The sequence below is a fragment of the Staurois parvus genome, unplaced genomic scaffold (genome assembly GCF_062004578.1).
Source record: "Staurois parvus isolate SC_StPar_1 unplaced genomic scaffold, SC_StPar_1.0 ptg000422l, whole genome shotgun sequence".
In the NCBI taxonomy this organism is placed as follows: Eukaryota; Metazoa; Chordata; class Amphibia; order Anura; family Ranidae; genus Staurois; species Staurois parvus.
This window is the reverse complement of record NW_028318218.1, coordinates 11605008-11628342: the sequence shown is the minus strand read 5'-3', so window position 1 is coordinate 11628342 and position 23335 is coordinate 11605008. Positions and strand designations below refer to the sequence as shown.

The window sequence follows — 23335 nt, the reverse complement described above, 5'->3', positions numbered from 1 at the left end:
GTATTCAGAACTTTATGCTGATGTGTTTTTTAGTGAAAAGGGGGAAATGCCTTTTTATCTCTGAATAGTTTAGCAGCAGAAGCTGGTCATGATGTTTTATCTCAAACTAGTTCGGCTTTGTATATGTGAGCTCTGGCTGCCAACATGCAGCTGGCATTTGTTAGAGAGAAAAACGAATTGGATCATGCTGTAGCAGACATGCCAGAAAGCACTTGAGAACGTGCTTTTGAGTATTTGGTCTGGGTGTGAAAAAAAACCTTTTTTTTTTATCCTAAGAAAAAACACATTGAATTTAAATGCTGCATTCCGACAGAACAGCCCAACCTTGGAAGCCTGAGGCGGGTGTGTCGGGGCTTGTGGGTGCCTCCAGGATATGGTCAGCTTTTAGTTATTTTGGATTTTTTCTGGGAATTTCAGGACGTCAGTCATGGAGCAAATATGTGTAATGCAGTACTGCCGCTCAGTCATACATTTTTTTCATTTTTTTATTCTGGCAATGTTTAATGCCTCACAAAATAAATAATTAGAAATCCTTGCTCATGTGTTTTCTGCCCTAGCTGGGCAATTGGTCTGACTACATGCTCATAGTTACACTGCAGGCTTTTGTAATCTGCATTCATTTTACATAAACACAATCAAAGATCAGACATCACCAAAGCAGAGAATAAATCATAATTAGCAATGTGTCAGTAACTTAAAGTGGTTGTAAAGGCAGAATTTTTTTTTTTTTTTTACCTTTTATGCATTTTATGCAAACCTGAGTGCAGCTGCACAGGGGCTGTTCAGGAGTGAGCCTGCACTAGTGACCACAATAGGAAGCAGCTTGCTATGGTGCACATTCAGCATGGGGAGGGGCCAGGAGCGCAGGTGGGGGACCTGAGAAGAGGAGGATCGGGGCTGCTCTGTGCATAACCATAACACAGAGCATGTAAGTATGACCTGTTTAGGGGAACAAAGAAACTTTGCAATCCTTAATAGAACTTAGAATATTGTGTAAAACGGAGTAGTATGTAGGAAGACTCAAGCCTCTGCCTCATATAAACCCTTATATAGGGTATTGGTAAATGGTTGTGACATTCTATGAACCGTTTTCATATTTAAAGTGTAATGTCACGTTCACACAAACACTGAAAAGGTAGACAAACATCCCCTTCCCCCCCACAAGCCCCAGTCCCTGCTACACTTACATCAGTGGGTCATTACCTGTCACTGCCCACGCAGCTGGTGCAGGATTTTGACATTTCTTTCCCTGGAGCTACCAGGATGGATCAGACTAATTCTGATTGGTCATGTGCAGGCACCTGAATACAAATTGTTTTATTCACTTGATTTTTATATTTTAAAAAAAATATATAATTTTTAGCATTGCCCATAAATAACACAGTCATGTGATGAGATAAATACAGTTCATAGAACGATGAAGACTTATCAAATTTTGGTGAGATACAGTAGGCATTTACCGCACACAGTATTTCAGAAGGACTTCATAACAATTGTTAAGCTTGGTGGTAGAATGTCATGGGTTGGGGTTGCTTTGCTGCCTTGGGCCTGGCAAGTCGACTATACATTCTGCATCATATCAAAGTGTGCTTGATGAGAATGTCCGGCCATCTGTCCAAAAGGGAATGAGCCTTTTAAAACCATAATGATCTGAATCATGCTGGCACATCCAGCAAAGAATGGCTGAAAAACTAGAAATAGATGGTTATGGGCTGCACTAGTCAATGCCCTGATTTGGTTCCCCATGAAGTTTTATAAGGAGATTTTGAAAAGAGGCAGTTCATGTAAGAAGACCCACAAGCCTCTGATGGCAGCCTATAACAGCCTATTGCACAGAGAAGTAGGGAAAATATTTCACCGAGATGATGTCAGAAACAGGTAGGCAGCTATAAAAGCCTAAAGAAGTAATTTCTGCTAAAGGGGGATGTCAGCTTTTGATGCCAAGGGTGTACTTTTTCAAAAGTTCATCTTTTTCTATTGATAGTTTTGTTAAATAATCGAATTGGCACATTTTCTTATTTTTATTCAGTGATATCTCCTTTTTCCTGTAGGCACGGTCTAAATAAACATTGAAAGTTTGCCTTTTTTAAATATGTTGACTTTAAAAAAAAAAAAAAAGTCAGTTTCCATGGGGTGTACTTAATTTTGCACATGTAAACAGTAAAAATAAATATATATATAAGTTTAAACCAGACTTGTCAGGAAGGGTAAATAATTCAAATTACTTTTTTTTACAATAGTTTTTACACGTACATGTGTGCATAAATGATTCAGAGTGACGTTTTCTTTTATTCTGCACATAGCTATCCAGGAAATCCCGAACACAAGAACTTGCATTGGTACTTGGGGACTGGAATTGAAAAACATCCAGGATCTGTGAGTCAGCAGATGGATGTATTACAATGCCAGGGGAAGCTGCACCCTGTGTGTTTCGATCCCTTGTTTATTTAGAGCATGTTAACTTGCATTGACAGGTGCATGTTTTATTTAGCTTTTCCGTGGAATGGATGGGCTAATATTGACTGTAGCCTATAGCTGAGTCTGTACAATGGTTCGTTGCATAACCCTTGCTCAAAAAGCTGAAGAGGTGTTGGCACACAAAATATTGTTAGCACACACAAGTTGTATATTCGTAGTAATAGACAGGAACTGGAAATTTTAGTCAGTGATCAAGAAAGGATCAGCCTAATATAACTGGTATGCTGTTTACTGAACAGCCAATATCTTTTCTTTAAATCCTAACTCCAGGATTTCAGCCACTTTAAAAGCTATTTTCATCTTAGAAAAGTGCATTTATTTATTATTTTTTTTTTACATTGCAGCTTGTAAAGCATTGCACCCTTGATCACCTGATCACGAGTGCAATGCCTGGATCCAGCTGAGTCGTAATCAGCTGCCTGCCTATACCTCCCATATAAGCAGGCAGTTATTGAATGGCAGGAAGAATCGATGAACTACGAGAGTGCTCACCAGTGCCCTCAGTTTAGTGAGAACTACAAGCCATCTGTTGCAATGGCAGATGGTACTTGTAGTCCATTCACAGGAAACTGTGAATGAATGACACGGCCTTGTGGGCGGATTCCCACACCGCTGTGTTGTTTGAATTGTGACAGTGGGTGTGTGGAGAAGAACTCCTGCCTGCTGTCAGAGAGGAGCTCTGGTGGTGGGAGGTGGGTGTATGTTACAAATATGGGTGTAACATGCTCCTAAAGCTTAACTTATCCTTTTAAATAATTTGTTTGGGTCAAGCTGGCCCAAGTGATCTATTTCCTTTTACTAAGGAATGTGTCTGCTGTCAGCACTGTATAAACCTTATGTAGTATCATCTATGTACAGTATACTGCACTGTTTTGTCAGCGTCTCGGGAGACTTCTAATAGACCACAGATCTCTCAGTAAAGAGTACCTGTCCATGTTACTGCCCATGTTTTCACATGGTAACAGTTGTTTATCCCTTGTGATAGGAATGAAGTTGATAAAAAAAAATGTAAAGAGACGGTGTAAAAAAAAAAAAAAATTAAGAGAAAAAAATGTTTTAAAGGGCCCTGTTCCTCTGTGTTCACGTGCAGGGGCAAACACACCCATACATGAACAGCGATCTCACCACACATGTGAGTTATCGCCACAAATGTTAGATCGAGATAAATAATTTAGCACCAGACATCCTGTGTAAATCTAAAGTGGTAACCTGTAAAGGCTTTAAAAAATGTCCATATGGATAATTTAATGTACCATAGTTTTGCGGACATGCACAATTTTAAAGCATGACATGTCTGGTATCTATTTAGTTTGTGTAACATCTTTTATATTTTACCAAAAAATTGGGAGTTGTATTGTTTATGTGCACTAAAATTCATTAAATTGTATTTTTTCCCAAACATTTGGGTTTGAAAAACTGCTGTGCAAATACCGCATAACATAAAAAATTGCATCACCCACCATTTTATTCTCTAGGGCCTGTGCTTAAATGATATTTTACATATTATTATTATTACATCTATGTGAGAAATGTCAGAATAGGTCTGGTCTCACAAGAGGAATATGGAAATTTCACGGATGTGTTGGAGAGGTTGTGGGGAGGTGGGCACGTGGTATCATATGTGGTGGGAGTGTCCAGAAATACAGGTGTTCTGGCGAAGGATAGTTTATTTGATAGGGAAAATTACTAAAATCAAAATAGGATTGGATCCGGAAATATGTCTCCTCCGTATCTCAGAACTCTCAGTGAAAGCATATAAGAGTTCGGGGATATGGCATTACTTGACCGCAGCAAAAAGCCCGATACCCAGGTTCTGGAAGAAAAGAGGTGCCAACTGAGGAGGATTGGATGGGTAGAGTAAATCAGATTTCAGGGACAGAAAGATTGTACTATACGCATGAGGACAAGTTGGAGATGTATAATAAAAAATGGAAAGGCTGGGAGGAATACAGAGAAAAGGTGAAATATATGAAGAGATAATATCCCTGGAAGTGGGTTTAGAAACGGGTTTAGGAACAACAGAATAATATGGACTTAATCAGAGAAGAGAAAATGTGGAGTGGGGGAGGGAGGAGGGGAGGGGATAGGGGGATAGAGGGGGGGGGGGTCCGGGTGGGGGGAATGGTAAGAAAAGGAAGTTAAATTATGAGGAGAAAATACGGGTTTGATAACTATTTTAATAGAAATGTTGAATTGTTTTGTATATGACTTGAAAAATTAATAAATATTTATAAAAAAAAAAAAAAAGAATAGGTCTGGTCTTAGAGTGGTTAAAAATGTGATGTGTCGATAGAAGCAGGCCCATGGACACTGTATGCACCTTTGGAGATGTGAATCTTGTATGGCTCCACCAACTGACTCAGTTCAAGTATCAGCAAGTTGCAAGGGGAAGCATATGGTCTTTTCAGTAAACACATTTGTTTTTGCAGTGTTTACCTTTCAAAGTAATTCCGTCAGATCCTTTAAAAAGAAAAAATGAAGCGTGGGCAGCCTGTAAAAAGAAGCAGATTAGTGGCCTGTGTCAGCGGGCTTTGATAGACAAATGCAGCATGCTTGCATCAGTCTAGGATCATTCAGAACTAATTGCAGATACAATTGACCTGCTTTTGCATTCCCATAGACTTGTAAGGGGAGAAAAGCAGTTGATATGAAGAAAGGCTTGTTGACATCATCCATTATACCCACCTGACTGATGGGTGACAACTCACTTCTTCATTTTCTTCTAAAGATACTGGCACCAATATTTGATACCTCCAGGTTTGTTGGGTAGTGTGTCCCTGTGGCATTCTGTGATCCTTGTACAGGGTATAGTAGTGATGTAGGAGCCAGCAGAATGAACAAGATGGGGACCAAGAAATAAACAGTCCTGGATTCTGCATAATCCTCAGCTGTCTCTTTTGTTTTACTACACTGAGAGATCAGCAACACAGGCAGCAGGAGAGGCAAGTAGCCATGACTTTTTTTTTATAGGGAACAATTGTTTGGAACATTTTTTTTTTTAAGCTATAGAATCACATTTAAAAACTGTTGAGTTATGAGATTGTCCACAACAAAGCAATAAGCAATCATGGCAGCCACAGAGTACTACTTGAATATCAAAGAGGGGACTAGATCCCTAAAAGCTTGTCTGGGAAGATTAAAATAGAAAATATCATGGACTCTGCTCAGCTGTTTTGTTGCAAGTGCACAATACGGCTGCAATATCCTTATGCCTTAAAGCCTAACTCAAGGTTTCATTTAACTTTAAATCGTTTGCTGTAATGAAGTGTCCAGCTGTGTAAGTGCATTATGGTGTTGAGGGTCAAGCACAGGGCTCAGGGCTTAGGTATATGGGGCAAGCTTGGGTATATGGAGAGTGACCTTTTATACAAAGTACTGCCTCTGAGATGTGGAAGTTTGCCTGAAATATTAGGCGCTAGTAGTAAAATATTCTACTCCATGGCTGCTTGGTTTTAGGGATTTACCTGCTGGCATTTCTGCTGGAATAGGTGGAGGAGTGTTTGTAGGGGCCATTATACCGAATACTTGGGCTTGAGACCATGATGGCAAACTACTACTGCTACTACTACTACTTCATTAAAAACAAAAACAGGTCCCATTGTCATGTTGTGCTTCTTGTTCTCTGGATAAGGTATACAGACCATTCTCCTAAATACTGTCCAATCTGGACAATTCCAGCAGCTCTGAAGTCCTTATGAAGGTGTCCACATACTTTTAGCCAAGTTTGTGTATAATCTAGGTGCTTGGACTTTCTATCTGCAGCATATTTTGTTTTTTTTTAGAATGACAGGGTCTCTTTAACGTGAACTAAGATAATTATTTAAGAGGTTATTGGATAAATTAGCGTGTCACCCAATGTATGGTCTCCATTCAGTAGCCAAAAGAGGCATACCAAAAAAGAGGGTTGTGAAAAGAGATTCACAGAAAAGCGGCTACATAATGAACAGAATGTGACACTCAGGAAATAATTTCCAAAAATTATGCTTTATTACACATATATAGATATGACATATGGGCATTTGCCCTGGTTTACCATCACCTCAGTATGAGACAATACACACAGACCTAAAACCATTTAAAATGACACCAGAACCGGTCTAAATGTGTGTGTACAGCAGGGAAAATGGCTACATGAGTCTAGTGTCCCTGTAGCACAAACACATAGGTGAACACTTCCCTAGGGAGGTGTATCCAAAAATTATGCCATGGGCATACCAAAATGGAGGATATAAGGGATTAAGCAGTAACCATTATGGCAAATCCCTATCAAGGAATCCAAAAATTATGCTATAATGTGTATATCACATGTATGCAATTGAGCAAGCACAATATGCGTCAAAAAGGAGAGTAGCAGGCCTCAGGCCTGTATGAAGAAAGACATAAATGTCAAATATATTATACAATACATTCCTGTGCCGGCACAAGTGGTTGGGGCCCATTCATCTGTAATATAGATAGCTGTTTCCTAAAGCTCTTAGATGGAAATATGCCCCATTTATTTCCAGGATGGAAATACGTCAGATACGTCACTTCCGGTCATGCGCACTAGGTGGAACGCACGCTGACCCATAGGGAGGAAGCCATGAGGCAAGCTTAAGCATCACAAGCGCCGAGAAGGGGCTGGAACCCGCGGTATATCGGCGGATGTCAGCGGTGGTTCCTTGGCCGCCTTGGCCCTGTATGGCAGTACCTATGAAGGACTTTTCTTTCATTCCTGTTATCCATAGCACAGGTGGTGAGTGGATCGTTACAGGACATTAGATATATGGTCCTCTGTGATCTATATGACCTATATACCTTCCATAGAGTGTTAGCTCTGTCAGTGACTTCCCACATATTGTTTGTTTCACTACAGGATGGGGACATCATGGTGCTATGTATAGGAAACAAGATATACCATCATATATATCTCAACAGGCAGAAGAGTCTTTGGGATGTGTCGTATCTTTTCCTACAAAAAGAGGTGTATAGTCCACATGCAGTGGTGAAGAAACCATTTCAAGCAGAATGCTGCTGTGTGCATCTTTTCCTCCATCCTGGAAATAAATGGGGCATATTTCCATCTAAGAGCTTTAGGAAACAGCTATCTATATTACAGATGAATGGGCCCCAACCACTTGTGCCGGCACAGGAATGTATTGTATAATATATTTGACATTTATGTCTTTCTTCATACAGGCCTGAGGCCTGCTACTCTCCTTTTTGACGCATATTGTGCTTGCTCAATTGCATACATGTGATATACACATTATAGCATAATTTTTGGATTCCTTGATAGGGATTTGCCATAATGGTTACTGCTTAATCCCTTATATCCTCCATTTTGGTATGCCCATGGCATAATTTTTGGATACACCTCCCTAGGGAAGTGTTCACCTATGTGTTTGTGCTACAGGGACACTAGACTCATGTAGCCATTTTCCCTGCTGTACACACACATTTAGACCGGTTCTGGTGTCATTTTAAATGGTTTTAGGTCTGTGTGTATTGTCTCATACTGAGGTGATGGTAAACCAGGGCAAATGCCCATATGTCATATCTATATATGTGTAATAAAGCATAATTTTTGGAAATTATTTCCTGAGTGTCACGTTCTGTTCATTATGTAGCCGCTTTTCTGTGAATCTCTTTTCACAACCCTCTTTTTTTGTATGTCTCTTTAACGTAAGCCTACTGTTGCCTTACTACCCCGCTGACCTTTTTGAGTTAGAATTTTGAGTCACTGACCCAGAGCAAGCATTGTAGATCAGGACTGTCATTTTGTGGGTATTTGGGTCATGTTGTGACCCTGAAAATATTAAAGCTCCTTCACACGGCCATTTAGCTGTATACGTCGGATTCCACAGCAAGAATCTGGGGATTTTTGTGGCTGGAATGATGAATGCTTGTGAATAGCAGTTCTGCTCAGCCTGTACAATTTGAAAGGCTGACAGCAGCTGTCGCTGTACACATGTAGCTGTACACTAAGCGGCTACATGTGGTTGGAATGGGTGTCCAAGACTGGACGCATCTGATTCTTGCCACTGGAGTTTTGCGTATGCAGCTAAACAGTCATGTGCAGGAGGCCTGGGGTCATCCTTACAGCCTGGCAACTGGCATATACTGAAAGAGGGCAACCCCTTTAATTCTGTCAATTTTAATCAAGGAACTTCTATTGCTGACATAGTTCTCAGACATTTGTAGAGGCGAGAGAGTGCGAATAGTGTGGAAATGGTTAGCAGCTCTGTCAGATTTTATAGCGCTTAGATTCACCATTGAAGATTTCCCTAGTTTTTCTACCCCAATTATAGTGGTCACCAAGACTGCACGTGAATAAACTCACACGGGGATACATACAAATATAAAAATGCTTGATTAGTTAAAACCCCTGTAGGGTGTTTCCCGTTGTCTCCATCCCTTCTGAAGAGATTCTCCCTCCTCCAACACACACTTCTATACAGTTCCCTCTGCCTAGCAGACAGCAGTGAAAACCCAGCAGAGTTTCTAATAATTTCCCTTTCTGTCTAGAACAGGGGTGTGCAAACGTTCTAAACAAAGGGCCTGTTCACTGTTCTTCAGACTTTAGGGGGGCTGGACAGAATGGTACACAAGTGGGGGTAGAAAATATCCCAGCATCGGTGAAGTAAACAGTGCCCCTGGCTTGGTGGGCAGTAGAAATCAAAGGGGGAATAGTGCCCCGTTGTTGGTGTCGGAGGGGGGAATAGTGCCCCATTGTTGGTGTCGGAGGGGGGAATAGTGCCCCATTGTTGGTGTCGGAGGGGGGAATAGTGCCCCATCGTTGGTGTCGGAGGGGGGAATAGTGCCCCATCGTTGGTGTCGGAGGGGGGAATAGTGCCCCATCGTTGGTGTCGGAGGGGGGAATAGTGCCCCATCGTTGGTGTCGGAGGGGGGAATAGTGCCCCATCGTTGGTGTCGGAGGGGGGAATAGTGCCCCATCGGTGGTGTCGGAGGGGGGAATAGTGCCCCATCGGTGGTGTCGGAGGGGGGAATAGTGCCCCATCGGTGGTGTCGGAGGGGGGAATAGTGCCCCATCGTTGGTGTCGGAGGGGGGAATAGTGCCCCATCGGTGGTGTCGGAGGGGGGAATAGTGCCCCATCGGTGGTGTCGGAGGGGGGAATAGTGCCTCATTTCAGTGGAAGGACACTGCCTCGAGCTGGATAACAAAAAGCAAAAGGCCCTACATCTGACCCATGGGCCACTGTTTGGAAATCACTGCTCTAGAACAAAAGTTTTAGATATACTTCCAATTTAATGAGGACCATCATGAAATAAAGTCACTGATAGTTTGTGTCTCAAATTGGCTTCCCCTTTATAGTGTGGACCACCACACTTGAGCGATCACTACCTCTATACATTCTTTGACCATTCTTCTGGACTCATGTCAGTGAAAGGGATCCTTTCTTTCCCTTTGTTTCTTTTCAATATACTTAACAGACTTTTGTGTTTTATAAGTGTACATTTCACTTGTAAATGATATGCTGCTCTGTTCTCTATCAGCAGTGTGAATGCACAAGACATATGGCTGGCACACAAGACCACATTGTCCTGAAATAACTATGCATGTGGTCTATAGGTTAGAATACACTCTTTCAAAATGAAAACTGATTAGTACAACTAGTCTTTGATTGGAGTATTGGGTTTCGTGTGGTAACTACCAGAAAGAAACTGGAAGTTGTGTTAATGAGCACTTGGTAGAGGTCAGATCCCAAATATGTTGAATAATATAGATGCATCTCTGGTCGTAAGTGAGAGGGGGATGGGGTGTTGAATGTTTGATTGTTGGATCTTTAGAACAGGGGTCTCCAAACTTTCTAAACAGAGGGCCAGTTTATTGTCCTTCAGACTTTAGCGGGGCTGGACTGTGGCCAGTGAAAGTAGAAAATACCCCAGCGTCAGTGGGAGCAACAATTCCTCAGGCTTGGGAGTAATAAAATTACATAACAGTAGTCAGTGGGAAGAGGTATAGTACCCCCTAATCGATATTAGAAATAGCACCCTATCGATGGTGTCTGGGAGGACTATTGCACCATCATTGGTGTCAGTTGGAGGAACAGTGCCCCATCATTGGTGTCTGTTGGAGGAACAGTGCCCCATCATTGGTGTCAGTTGGAGAAACAGTGCCCCATCATTGGTGTCAGTTGGAGGAACAGTGCCCCATCATTGGTGTCAGTTGGAGGAACAGTGCCCCATCATTGGTGTCAGTTGGAGGAACAGTGCCCCATCATTGGTGTCAGTTGGAGGAACAGTGCCCCATCATTGGTGTCAGTTGGAGGAACAGTGCCCCATCATTGGTGTCAGTTGGAGGAACAGTGCCCCATCATTGGTGTCAGTTGGAGGAACAGTGCCCCATCATTGGTGTCAGTGGGAGGAACAGTGCCCCATCATTGGTATCAGTGGGAGGAATAGTGCCCCATCATTGGTGTCTGTTGGAGGAACAGTGCCCCATCATTGGTGTCAGTTGGAGGAACAGTGCCCCATCATTGGTGTCAGTTGGAGGAATAGTGCCCCATCATTGGTGTCAGTTGGAGGAACAGTGCCCCATCATTGGTGTCTGTTGGAGGAACAGTGCCCCATCATTGGTATCCGTGAGAGGAACTGTGCCCTATCATTAGTGTCAATCAGAGAATTTGTTCCCCACTGTTGGTTGTCAGTGGAAATGGCAGAATTATATGCCACTGTTGGTGTCAGTGGAAGGAATGGTGCCTCGTTGTTGGTGTCAGTGGGAGAAATTGTGCTTTGTATCATTGGGAGGAATGGTGCTCCAAGGGTCGGATAAAGGGCAGCATATGGCCTGTGGGCCACAGTTTTGGAGATTGCTGCTTTAGAACAAGTAACCCTGTTGTAAAAGAAATACAGGGGTGCCATTACTGGCTAAAAGCCCTGAACAATTACATTGGCTTCCCCAAAAGCATTTTAAATAGGGATGCATCGAAATTTTGGCCACCGAAACATATCTGCCGAAGATAGCCCTATAGGCATTTTGCAGATAGGAAACATTTAGCTGATACAGGTGCTGATACAGGGGACTGTGTGTACTGCAGATGAGAGGAGGGGGCAGCTGAGGAAGGCAGGAGAGGAGGATTGTATACAATGACTAGCTGTCACTGAGGGGTTTATTTACTAAAGCTGGAGAGTGCAAAATCAGGCTCACATCTGTATAGAAACCAATCAACTAACTTCAGCTTGTTCAATGAAGCTTTGGCAATAAAACCTGGAAGCTGATTGGTTTCTATGCAGAAGCAAGTCTGATTTTGCGCTCTCCTGCTTTAGTAAATAAACCCCTATATGTCAGTTCTGGTTTTTAAATGTAATTACTGGCTTTTTTTTTTTTCCTTTGCTATAGCTCACAAAATGAGCTTTCACTTTCCCCTACAGCTCAAAGAAACAAAGTTTCCTTTTAGTTTCCTTCCCGAGGGAAAGTGAAAGCTAATTCTGTGAGCTGTAGTGAAGAGAAAAAAAAAGCCGGCACCGAATTATAGTGACGGCCAGTGAGGGAACCTCTCTGTATACACTGCTCCCTCACTGCATACACTGCTCCTCTTCTGCCCCCTCCTTGCACACACTGCCCCCCCCCCTACAAAGAGGACCTGTCACTCATAATATATCACATAGGGGACTATTGGTCCCCTATGTGATGGCAATATTTATTTTTATTTTATTTTTATTTCAGGTACTTATATAGCGCCGTCAATTTACGCAGTGCTTTACATATATATTGTACATTCACATCAGTCCCTAACCCTCAAGGGGTGTACCATCTAAGGTCCCTAACTTACATTCATACATACACATACTAGGGACAATTTAGACAGGAGCCAATTCACCTACCAGCATGTCTTTGGAGTCTGGGAGGAAACCGGAGTACCCGGAGGAAACCCACGCAGACACAGGGAGAACATGCAAACTCCAGGCAGGTGGTGCAATAAAATCATAAGTTAAAAGAAAGAGAAATAAAAATATACATGAAAGTAGAAAACAATACAAAAACAAATTGAAGCCTCCCCACATACGCAGACATTTTGGTTCGGTTTTTGGCCACATGCATTCTGAATTTTCGGTATCTATTTCGGCAGCAGAATTTCGGTGCACCACTGATTTTAAATATACTTTTAGTTACTTTACAGGTTACCTTTTTAATGAAGCACACAGCTGTAAGAAGCACAAGGCTCAGACTTAATGTGGAGCTCCAGTCAAAATGTAAAAAAATAAAGGTCAGCAGCCAAAGAAACTGTAGCTGCTGACTTTTAAAAAACCGACTCTCACCTGTCCCTCAATCCAGCGATGTCCTCACCACAGCTGGTTTCACTAACTGTTCTCTCTCCCTGGTGCCAGCATCTCAAGTGTGGGCACCTGCCTGTGACAGCTTGCGTCTTCACAGCCGGGTGCCCACTGCGCATGTGCAAGTAGCGCTACTCCTTGTGAATGGTCCTGTAATCTTCTGGGACCGGTCACATGTCCCAAAAGACTATGGGCAGGACAACTTCTTCTTCCGACCACCTAGGCAATCGCAGCAGAAGTGGAAATCTGGTACCTGTCAAAATGGGTTACTTTATACAAGTAGAAAGTCGTACCACCATTGAGACGTAGAAGCGTGCCAAAAGGCGCTAGTTGTAAAATATGCCACTCCATGACTTGTTGGCTACTGTAGTCTTTATCTGTTTGCTTGTTTGGGTTCAGTGGCATAAAGTATTGATGGAAGCTTGTCAGCTTGACAGTCAGGCAATTGGCATTTTCAGAAGGAGAGATCAGAAGTGGCAGACTCCTTGTTTCTCTCATGAGGGTTTTACTGTAAGGTCGCTAGCTATCAGCCTGTCTTTTAACAGCCTGATTCATATTAAAAGAGCAGTGTTCCAGGTCTCTGGACAGGAACATACAAAGGAAAAATTAAGGTCCGTCCACACCAGTGCCATTGATTTTGAATGCCAGCTCTGCAGTCTAAGGCTGGCCATAGATGAGTAGAAAATCATTTGAAAATTTGTGCGTATTGATCAATAATGATCTTCTGAATGAGTGTGTCATAACACCATGGTCAATATGACTTTTTTCCCCCATTTGTAGACATATTGTCATTCATGCACAACATAAGGATTTTTTGTCAGTTACAGGGTAAACGCTTGTGACTACATTTATTGTGTTATTCTTGATCGATTCCGCTACTCATGTTTTGAAAACTGTTTGCTTATTCTAAAACAAATTCCAACATAATAATTTTTTTGTTTGTGTTTTTTTTTTTTTTTGTCATAGATCTTTGCATTTTGAGAATTGATATGAGTCCGTTAGAATTTAGAAAGTCGAATGATTGGGCATTTCAAATGAAATTTTGAGCGATTTTATTTATGGCCAGCTTAACCCAACACGTGGCGCATTGCGGTCTGATGAAAGTCTAAACTACTACTACTTGTTCTCTTCATTTTAAAAGGAGGAGACTGTAGGAGGATGAATATGCAATCTAGTGAATGGAAGCTTTCATCCCACTTTCATATCATTAGAACTTGAAAGGATAAGTTCACCTCTGGGAACATGTTGCATGTTTCACCTGTTTTTAAGGTGTAACATGTTACATGTGCCCAATGCTGCAGCCGCTGCCTGATTCCCCCCTCCCTCCCTGTGACAGCAGTACAGAGAGAAGTTCCTGATACTAGCTGTCAGTTTTTTTTAAAACAGCGCAGCCATGCTGGTCTCTGCCCACAAGGCCACATCATTCTTTTACCGAGTTCTGTGAATGACTACATGTCCTGACAGCTTTTTCTGCTGTCGGCTTGTAGTTCTCAATGAACTACCACGGTGCTTTTGAATCCTTTGGTAAGTCATTTAGTCTTCCTGTCAGACTGTACCTACATGCCCATATGGAATGTACCGGCAAGCAGATACAGTACACTTGACAGTTTTTAGGAGTCCTGCATGTGAATGTACGTTTTTTTTTTTTTTTTTTTTACATGCCAAAAAAGGTCATTTATGATTTCTTTATTTTTTATTTGAAGTTATCCTTTAATGTTTGTGATCTGCTCTTAACAGGAGCTGGAAGGGATATAGTCTGTATTTTTGTGCATGGCTTCAACAGCCAATAAGTTGCCATAGTAAGCACACACTATAGATGTCATACAATTTATAATATGCCATTCATTTTCATGTTAGGAGAACTTTTGCATCTCCTTTTTGTTTTATCATGTACAATCTGAATAACCAATGAAGGACCATGTACAAAGTATCGTCACTGTGAATTTTTCTGGTGCTGCATGACAGGTCTTTAAAAAGTTTGCTTTTGTCTTCATTCAGCGATTCTATAAAGAGTTCTCTGTAAAACTGTGCCTAATCAGTTTTCAACTTTATTTACCTTGTAGAATATTTGTGGAGTATTTGGTGTCTATTACAGAAGCAGACTAAGCTGTAAGGGTGGCCTTAATAATAACTTTGGGTGCTGACACCTGTAGGCTCCCGCGAGGTATCGTTTCGAGCACCCCAGAATCCTTGAACTAGCAAAAGATTGTAATGACTACAGAGACACAATTTTGTCTAGATTCTTTTCTGACAAGCGGTGTATATTTGCTTTTGGCATCAGTTAACACCTAAAAGAAAAAAATGAAAAAATTACATACTGTACATGCAATTGTCTTTAAAGTAGAACTCTAGGAACTGCTAATAAAAAATACATTTCCCCTCCCCAGCTGACCAAGAATATACTGCTTGGTTTTCTAGTAGATGAGACATTGATTTGCAGACCTTGCAGAAGAATGCATTGTCAGCTGATTAGATCAGGAGCCCCATCTACCTTTCTAAATGGCTATATATGGGCCCTGTTCACATTTGCGATTTGGGCCATGTGCAATTACATGTGGCAACCCCAGCAGAGGTTCCTGGCAATTAGCTGCGGGAGGAAGCCCATTGAAAGCAATGGGAGGTTGACAGCTCTTGCAGCTAATTGTGACCGATTTGCATGTTCAAGCAACAATTACCCATGAATGATCATCCCTGGGTGCTGTCAAGGACTGATCATTTGCAGGTAATCGCTGCTAGGTGTTATCGGCCTCAATTCGCTGCTGGAGCTGTCAGCCTCCTATTGCTTTCAGTGGGGCCTTCTCCCTCAGCTAATTGCCAGGAATGCCCAGTGGTGTTCCCACATGTAATCGCTCATAGCCCTTTTCGCAAGTGTGAATGGGGCCTAATAGTACTAATATGTATCTGTTGGGAACAAAATTAGAATGAATATTTGCTTAACCCTATGACTTAACACAAAGGAACATATCTATAAAGCAGTGTAGCTGACATTCAATACACATTCTCTGCTGGAGAATCTTCTAGGTCTGTGTTTTTAAATGAGTGATTCTCTCCCAGGGTATGTTTGGTGAAAGTCAGATTCACTGATTTAAAAATAGACTGCAAAGATCTAACCCTTAAAGTTAACCTTCTATATGACAACCCTAATCCTAATCCCTGAAGTACTGGATTTACCAAATCTGTGCTGCTAAACCTATGTCTTCCAAACAAGACGGCCCTGAAGATTAGGCAGTGAATCCATCTGTTTGAGAAACTGCATGTTATAGCTTATAGTAGTATTATTTTGCCTGTTTTGAATATTGATGTTTTAGATTTTTGACTACATATTCAAATCTTTTTCTAGGTTTATCGCTAGACCATGTGCGCTTCGACTGGGTCTTCAAGGGAATGGGCCACGCAGAGCACAACCAAATTCCATCCTAGAAAAAGTCTTTACCTCCATCACAAAGGTGTGTGTCTGCAGCTAAAGATCTGCTGTTTCTACACTGGGAAGGGTTCTTGTGTATGTTATTTATTTTATATATATATATATAGTGTTGGGGTAAGACTTATCCTAGGTGGTGCCAACCTTACAGCAGTACACAACTCACAGTAGCACACAGCTGTGAATGGAAATGTTGGCACTGATAAGAGACAAGTTGTATCTATTAAATTGTGATAATGTTACAGAATGACATGCTCAGTAATTATATGCCAGTGCACATAGAAAATATTGTATTTTAAAGGCCTAGTCCACCTTTGCAAAATTGTAATAGTTCCACCCACATTAATACAAAAATGTCACATTTATTAAGTGTTTGCATTCAAGGCTACAGAGCATTGGAGCCGCGACCAGTGCGTAGTTGGCGGAAATGCATCGGTCCTTGCACTGTTTATTACCACTTACAGACCTTTTGTTATGGGTTTGGAGGAACTAAACAGTGGACTACAAGTGTGATGGTGTCACTGTACTTGTGCTCCAGTGTGCTGTATTAGTTCCTCTGCTGTGGTGGCAGATCCTGTGATTAGAAGATGCAGCTGTGCGGGTAGACACAGCCACATTAAATTCAAATTGCAACAGATGTCTGCAGGGAGAAAACATCCCACAGATCGGGTAAGAAAAGGGGCAGTTTGAGGGTGGGGTGCTGGAGAATGTGACCATGTTACATATTAAAGTGATATTAAAGGCATGTTTTGTTATTTTAAAAAAAAAAGGTCATACTTACCTGCTCCTGTGCAAAGGTTTTTGCACAGAGCAGCCCGATCTCCTACTTCTGCGATCCCTCGCCGGTGCTCCAGGCTCCTCCACCCTGATGAGCGCTCTCAGAGCAAGCTGCTTTCTCCTAAGTCTGCTCTGTATGGCTATAAAACACACACTGTGTGGCTTAGCTCCACCCCCCGTTCCACCCTCACTGGCTGTAATTGACAGCCGTGGGAGCTAATGGCTCCTGCTGCTGTGTCTCAGCCAATGAGAAGAGAGTGAGCCGAGAGAGCTGCTGCTCTAGTGCACATTGCTGGATTGAGATTGGGCTCAGGTAAGTGTAAGGGGGCTGGGGGGGGGAGCAGCAGCGGACTGAAGGTTTTTTTTACTTTTTATGCAGAGAATGTATTAAGGTTAAAAAAAACTTCAGTCTTTAAAACCACTTTAAGCTGGTCATGCATGTATTGAAATTCAGCCGAGGCTTCTGTGCACAGTGCTGGATCGAGATTGGGCTCAGGTAAGTATTGGGGGGTAGCATGGGCTGTGGGGGGAGCAGCACACAGAAGGTTTTTTACCTTCATGCGTAGAATGCTTTGAGAGCAGATTCACAGATGTGCAGTGTGGATTGAAGCTCAGGCTTCACAGCTAATTGACACAGAAGTGGTTCAGTGGTTCATGTCAGGTTTACATCAGGTTCCCATAGAAGTCAATAGCCTGTAATCTGCACCTGAACTGGACCGCACTGCTCAGAAATCGTACAGGACTCTTTTCAGTCTGCGCTGCCAGTGCACTGGACATACTATGTGAACAGGCACTATAGGTAGCAATGTTATCTTACATGTCATGCAGATTGCATGCGGTTCAAACTGCACATATGCAAACTAGCACTGAATGTGAAAGGAAAAAAATCCTTCAACTTTTAAAACCACTTTAAGCCCTAAGGCCCAAATTCTGCCCGCCATTCCAAAACAACTCGCTCCACACCTGTTGAGGTGCTGTTCATTTTCAGTTGCACCAAAACGTGGTACAGTTCTACCTGGATTGTCTTGCGATAAATCGATGCACACATTATCATTATTTCAGGCGACAAGCTTTACGGCGGTGCAGTTTGCTGTGGTGTATCGCGCCAGACCACACAGTGTTTTGGAGCTATTGAGAGAGTACCTGAACAGGCATGGTGTGCTTTGTCATTTGTGCATAGCTTTTTGGGATTGCGAACGCTCAAATGTGAACTGGATGTAAAATTATTCTTAAAATGGTTATAACATCAAGCATGGTCACCAAAGTCAACTATGCCCTTAACAAACTGTTACTCAAGCTGATTTTAGAAACGCTTTACCCAAAACTGGTGTTGGATTTTGTATGATTGACAGCAGGTTGAACTGCTCATCTCTGCAGGACTCCCAAGTAGGGAGATTTCCCCAGTAGAATTTCCAGTTCCATCCCACCGACACAACTGTAGGATCAGAAAATGCTTCATGTAACATGAAAAAAACAATAACTGGAGACTCTAGAGCATGTTGCATGTTTATTATGGCCTTGATCAAAAGTCCTACAGGCAGGACTTTTGGTGCACTTTCAGAAAACACAGCAAAACCGTCCGATGCAATAGAAGTAAATGATCCTAAAGCATGTGTTTTTGCTATCCCTAATGGGACAGCACATGGGGGAAGGTTTACTAAAACTGATGCACACAGTTTCTAGTGGAGCTGTGCATAATAACCAATCACCTTCTAGGTTTTAGGACCAATTCACACTGACATGCGCTAAAATGTTAAGGCCTAGTTCACACTAGATGCAGTTCAGTGTGCTTTTTTTCTGTATCAAAAATGCATGCACAGTGTTTTTTTCATGTATTCCAATTGCCCTGGTTCACACTAGTGCAGTCAGTTCCAGTCAGTTTCCGGTGCAGAAAAAAAATATTAGAACATGCTGCATTTTTTTCTGCACAGAACCATACTGGAACATGGCAAACCGCACCAAAACTGCGCTTGAACTCCGTGTGGTGTGAACTGTAAGTAAAAATGTATCCGGAATGCATCTGGAGTGCATTTTTGTATTGTGAACTGGCCCTAAGAAAATGGATGTACATTTCTATCCATTTTAGTCACGTTCTGACATCCGTTGACATGCATTTTAGCGTGCGTTAAAGCATATGACCTTTTTTGACACAAAGTTTTGGTGTGGATAGGACACATTGGAAATTGTTTTTCAGATGTCCTTTCGTTGATCTGCGCTAAAACGCAGATCATTGCACTGGTGTGATTTGGCCTTTCGTAAATCTCCCTCATAGTGAAAGCATATCATGCTATTATTATTAAATAGGTATTTACAATGTGTACACCCTGTGGCTGTTGTGTAGCTCATGTTGCAGGTTTAAGAAGCTGCAGTATATGAAACTGAAATCATCGGAATGATCATAAAGACTCTAGACTGATCTGAGAGTGGCTTTCATCCCGTCAGTCATGTGGGGGACTGACTTCCAAGAAATACCAGCAACTGACTGCTGGAATCACATGTTATTTGTAGGGCTTTACCAGATCTTTGGGACACAGTAGAAAAGGAAACACACTTTTCACTGTGTTCTTTTCAGCCAGCTGGTAGAGTTGGATAGGTAAAGTAGTATTCAATCCAAAAGCAAATTTTTTTTATTTTTTTTATTTTGCAGCTTATTAATTCTTCGATGTGATGGCTGCATTACTTTTTTTTAGGTTTTCTTCTGGTTGTCCAGCCAGTCTGTTAATTTTCAAATATATTAGACTGAAAGTATATCTCATCTCTAATATGCAATACAAAAAGAAACAAAACCTAATGGGACTTTACTGATACATTAAGCAGACAACCTCATGTTGTACATTAAACATAAAGAAATAAGTGAGCGCTTTTTTTTAGAAATTAAAGCAGCTAGGCACACAGGATAACCAACAAAAAAATCCTCACAAGAAAATATATATAAAAGTGCAGCACTAAAAAAGTTATCATACATATATGAAAAACACAATGATTAAATGTGAATAAAAATAGTCCCAGCAAAGGTGACTTGGAGTAAAAGTGCACACTAACCAGATGTGCCCATTAAAAGTGCAATGTAGAGATCATAAGGCTCATGGGGTAATCATCAGAGTAGAAATGGTGTTCTCTTGGTCAGAGAGGGTCCCCGGGTGGTGCAGAGCTGGGCAGGAAGAGAGACTCCTTGATAACCGAGAACAGAACGATGATCCGCCTGAAGAAAACGACTCCTCCACTGGGCAAAAAAACGTATCTGGAAAAAGGTTGCTCCCTGGATTTGAGTCCCTGTAAGGCAGGGCTCAGACTTGGGGAGGTAGAAGCAGCACAAGAATCTGGTCAGTTCCTGTGCTATAATTTCCTTTTACAGGATATTTCAGGAGATGCATAGAGCCCCAGTCTGCAGTAAGGACCACAGTATACAGAGGAGCCTTGACAATGGCACTGCAGTTTACACATATATTTGGAAATGTGTGCAAACTAAACCCTGCTTTCAATGTGAATTGTTAAACAGGGTCAGTTTGGATTTTCTTTGCAAGGTGACTGGTTCTGTTCTTGGCCTGGAAGAGCTGGTGTCAGAGCACTGGGGCTCTATGCATCTCCTGAAATATCCTGTAAAAGGAAATTATACAATTACTATAAATCCAGGAGGAGTTCATGCAGTTCGCATACAAGGATTTATAGACACGGTTATCACACGCATATTAGCACAGGAACTGACTAGATTCTTGTGCTGCTTCTACCTCCCCAAGTCTGAGCCCTGCCTTACAGGGACTCAAATCCAGGGAGCAACCTTTTTTCCAGATACGTTTTTTTGCCCAGTGGAGGAGTCGTTTTCTTCAGGCAGATCATCGTTCTGTTCTCGGTTATCAAGGAGTCTCTCTTCCTGCCCAGCTCTGCACCACCCGGGGATCCTCTCTGACCAAGAGAACACCATTTCTACTCTGATGATTACCCCATGAGCCTTATGATCTCTACATTACACTTTTAATGTGCACATCTGGTTAGTGTGCACTTTTACTCCAAGTCACCTTTGCTGGGACTATTTTTATTCACATTTAATCATTGTGTTTTTCCTATATGTATGATAACTTTTTTAGCGCTGCACTTTTATATATATTGTACATTAAACATATTTATTGAAATGCATCTTCCAAACACATTATGTAAAAACAGTACTTGGTTAAGAAGCCCAAGAAGTTAAAGCATCATGTTCTATGACATCAATGTCCTCTAGAGGTCGACGTGTTTTGCTTGTTAGCTTCCTCAGGACCCCAAAACTGGAGGCGGGCAAATCAAATGTCTTAGCTAGAAGGTGTGTGTGTGTGTGTATATATGTGTGTGTGTGTGTGTGTGTGTGTGTGTGTGTGTGTGTATATGTGTGTGTGTGTGTATACATGGATATATATATCTATATCATTAATCGTGCAAATACAGTGTCACAAACACGTCATAAACCTTACAAAAACCATTCTCCGCAGACTCGCATGCCAACATAAACAGTGACGTGGGGCAACAGCACCCACATAGAGGATCAAAACAGGTCTTGGGTGAGCGTCCACATCCAGAGCCCTTCCCCCTCGTCCCCAATCAAATGGAACCCTGTAGAAAAAACAATAAAAACAGTCCCACTACAGAAAGAAAAAGGGCAGGGGAAAGAGGCAGAAGGAAAGGAGGGGGGGGGGGGGGGGATAATAACATCTGAAGCATAATCCAACAATTGTCCGGTCCTGCATTCTTCTTGCACCTTCCCTTTTGGATGGGATTACCAGGTAGGGGTTTGGGAATGGTTTGCCGGATATGGTTATGATTCCTTAGACTGTGAATATTTCCATACTGACTTTCATACATATTGTTATATTTAGATTACTTCTCGGAACGCATCCATGGAATATATTGCATATGGATAATACCCGCAACGAATATATCCGCTGCTTGTCTCTTGAGTCAGTGAGTGACCTACTGCTAGTTATGCTTGGGATGGTATTATCCCCCCCCTCCTTTCCTTCTGCCTCTTTCTCCTGCCCTTTCTTTCTGTAGTGGAACTGTTTTTGTTGTTCTTTCTGCAGGGTTCCATTTGATTGGGGACGTGGGCAAGGGCTCTGGATGTGGACGCTCTCCCAAGACCATGTTTTGCCCCTATATGTGGGTGCTGTTGCCCCACATCACTGTTTATGTTGGCATGTGAGTCTACAAAGAATGGTTTTTGTGACACTGTATTTGCATGATTAATGGGTGTGTGTGTGTGTGTGTGTGTGTGTGTGTATATATACTTTTTTTTTTTTTTTCAATAAAAGAGGGATAGGAGGGCCCTGCTCCTTGGAGCTTACAATCTAGGAGGGAGGGGCTAGTGGTACAAAAGGTAGTAACTGTGGCGGATGAATTGATAGGAGGAGTAGAAGATTCCATTATTAGCTGAGGGAAGGATAGGCTTCCCTTAAGAGAGGTTTTCAGAGATCGCCTAAAAGTGAGCAGAGTAGGTGATAGTCTGATAGATTGGGGTAGAGAGTTCCAGAGGATGGGGGAAGCTCTGGAGAAGTCCTGGAGACAAGGGACCTAGAGAGCCGGAGGTCGTGCGAGGAGCGGAGAGTATGGTTTGGGTGATATTTGGAGACCAGATTGGTGATGTAATTTGGGGCAGAGTTATAAATGGCTTTATATGTTATTGTTAATGTTTGAATTTTATCCATTGGGCAATGGGAAGCCAGTGGAGGGATTAGCAGAGAGGGGTGGCTGATACAGAACGGTTAGTAAGGTGGATGAGTCTGGCAGCAGCATTCATGATAGACTGAAGAGGGGATATGCTGCGATTAGGTAGGCCAATGAGAAGAGAGTTACAATAGTCAAGGCGAGAGATAACCAGGGAGTGAATAAGTTGCTTACTGGTTTCCGAGGTTAGGAAAGGGCGTATCTTGGAGATGTTGCGGAGGTGAAGTCTACAAGATTTGGACAGAGATTGGAATTGGGGCTGAAAGGACAGATGGGAGTCCAGGATTACACCTAGTACCCTGGCATGAGGGGAGGGACTGATGGTTGTGTTATTGATCTTGATGGAGAAGTCAGGGGAGGGGGCATGGGCTGGAGGAAATACTAGTAACTCAGTTTTTGAAAGATTGAGTTTGAGGAAGTGGAGTGACATCCATGCCGATATGTCGCTTAGTAGGTTAGTAATGCGAGAGGAGACTGAAGGGGTGAGGTGAGGAGTAGAAAGATAGATTTGTGTGTCATCAGCATAGAGATGGTACTTAAAGCCATGGGAGTTTATCAAGTGACCAAGGGAGGTGGTGTAGATGGAGAAGAGTAGGGGTCCAAGGACAGAACCTGAGGGACCCCTATAGAAAGAGGGAGTGGAGAGGTAACGCCAGAGTTATAGGTAACGCTGAAGGAGCGCTGCGA

The 23335-nt window shown here is 42.2% G+C and overlaps 1 protein-coding gene across 1 annotated transcript in view; it reads left to right on the top strand.

Annotated features, from left to right (window-relative positions):
* The first annotated feature begins 1744 nt into the window (after positions 1 to 1744).
* The window catches only part of CERS5 (ceramide synthase 5), a 110490-nt gene continuing 88899 nt past the window's right edge, over positions 1745 to 23335 (top strand). Inside the window, exons 1-2 of the mRNA XM_089687251.1 lie at positions 1745 to 1878; positions 16097 to 16202. Coding sequence (XP_089543377.1) covers positions 1745 to 1878; positions 16097 to 16202 — 240 coding nt within the window. The remainder of the gene's footprint in view (positions 1879 to 16096; positions 16203 to 23335) is intronic.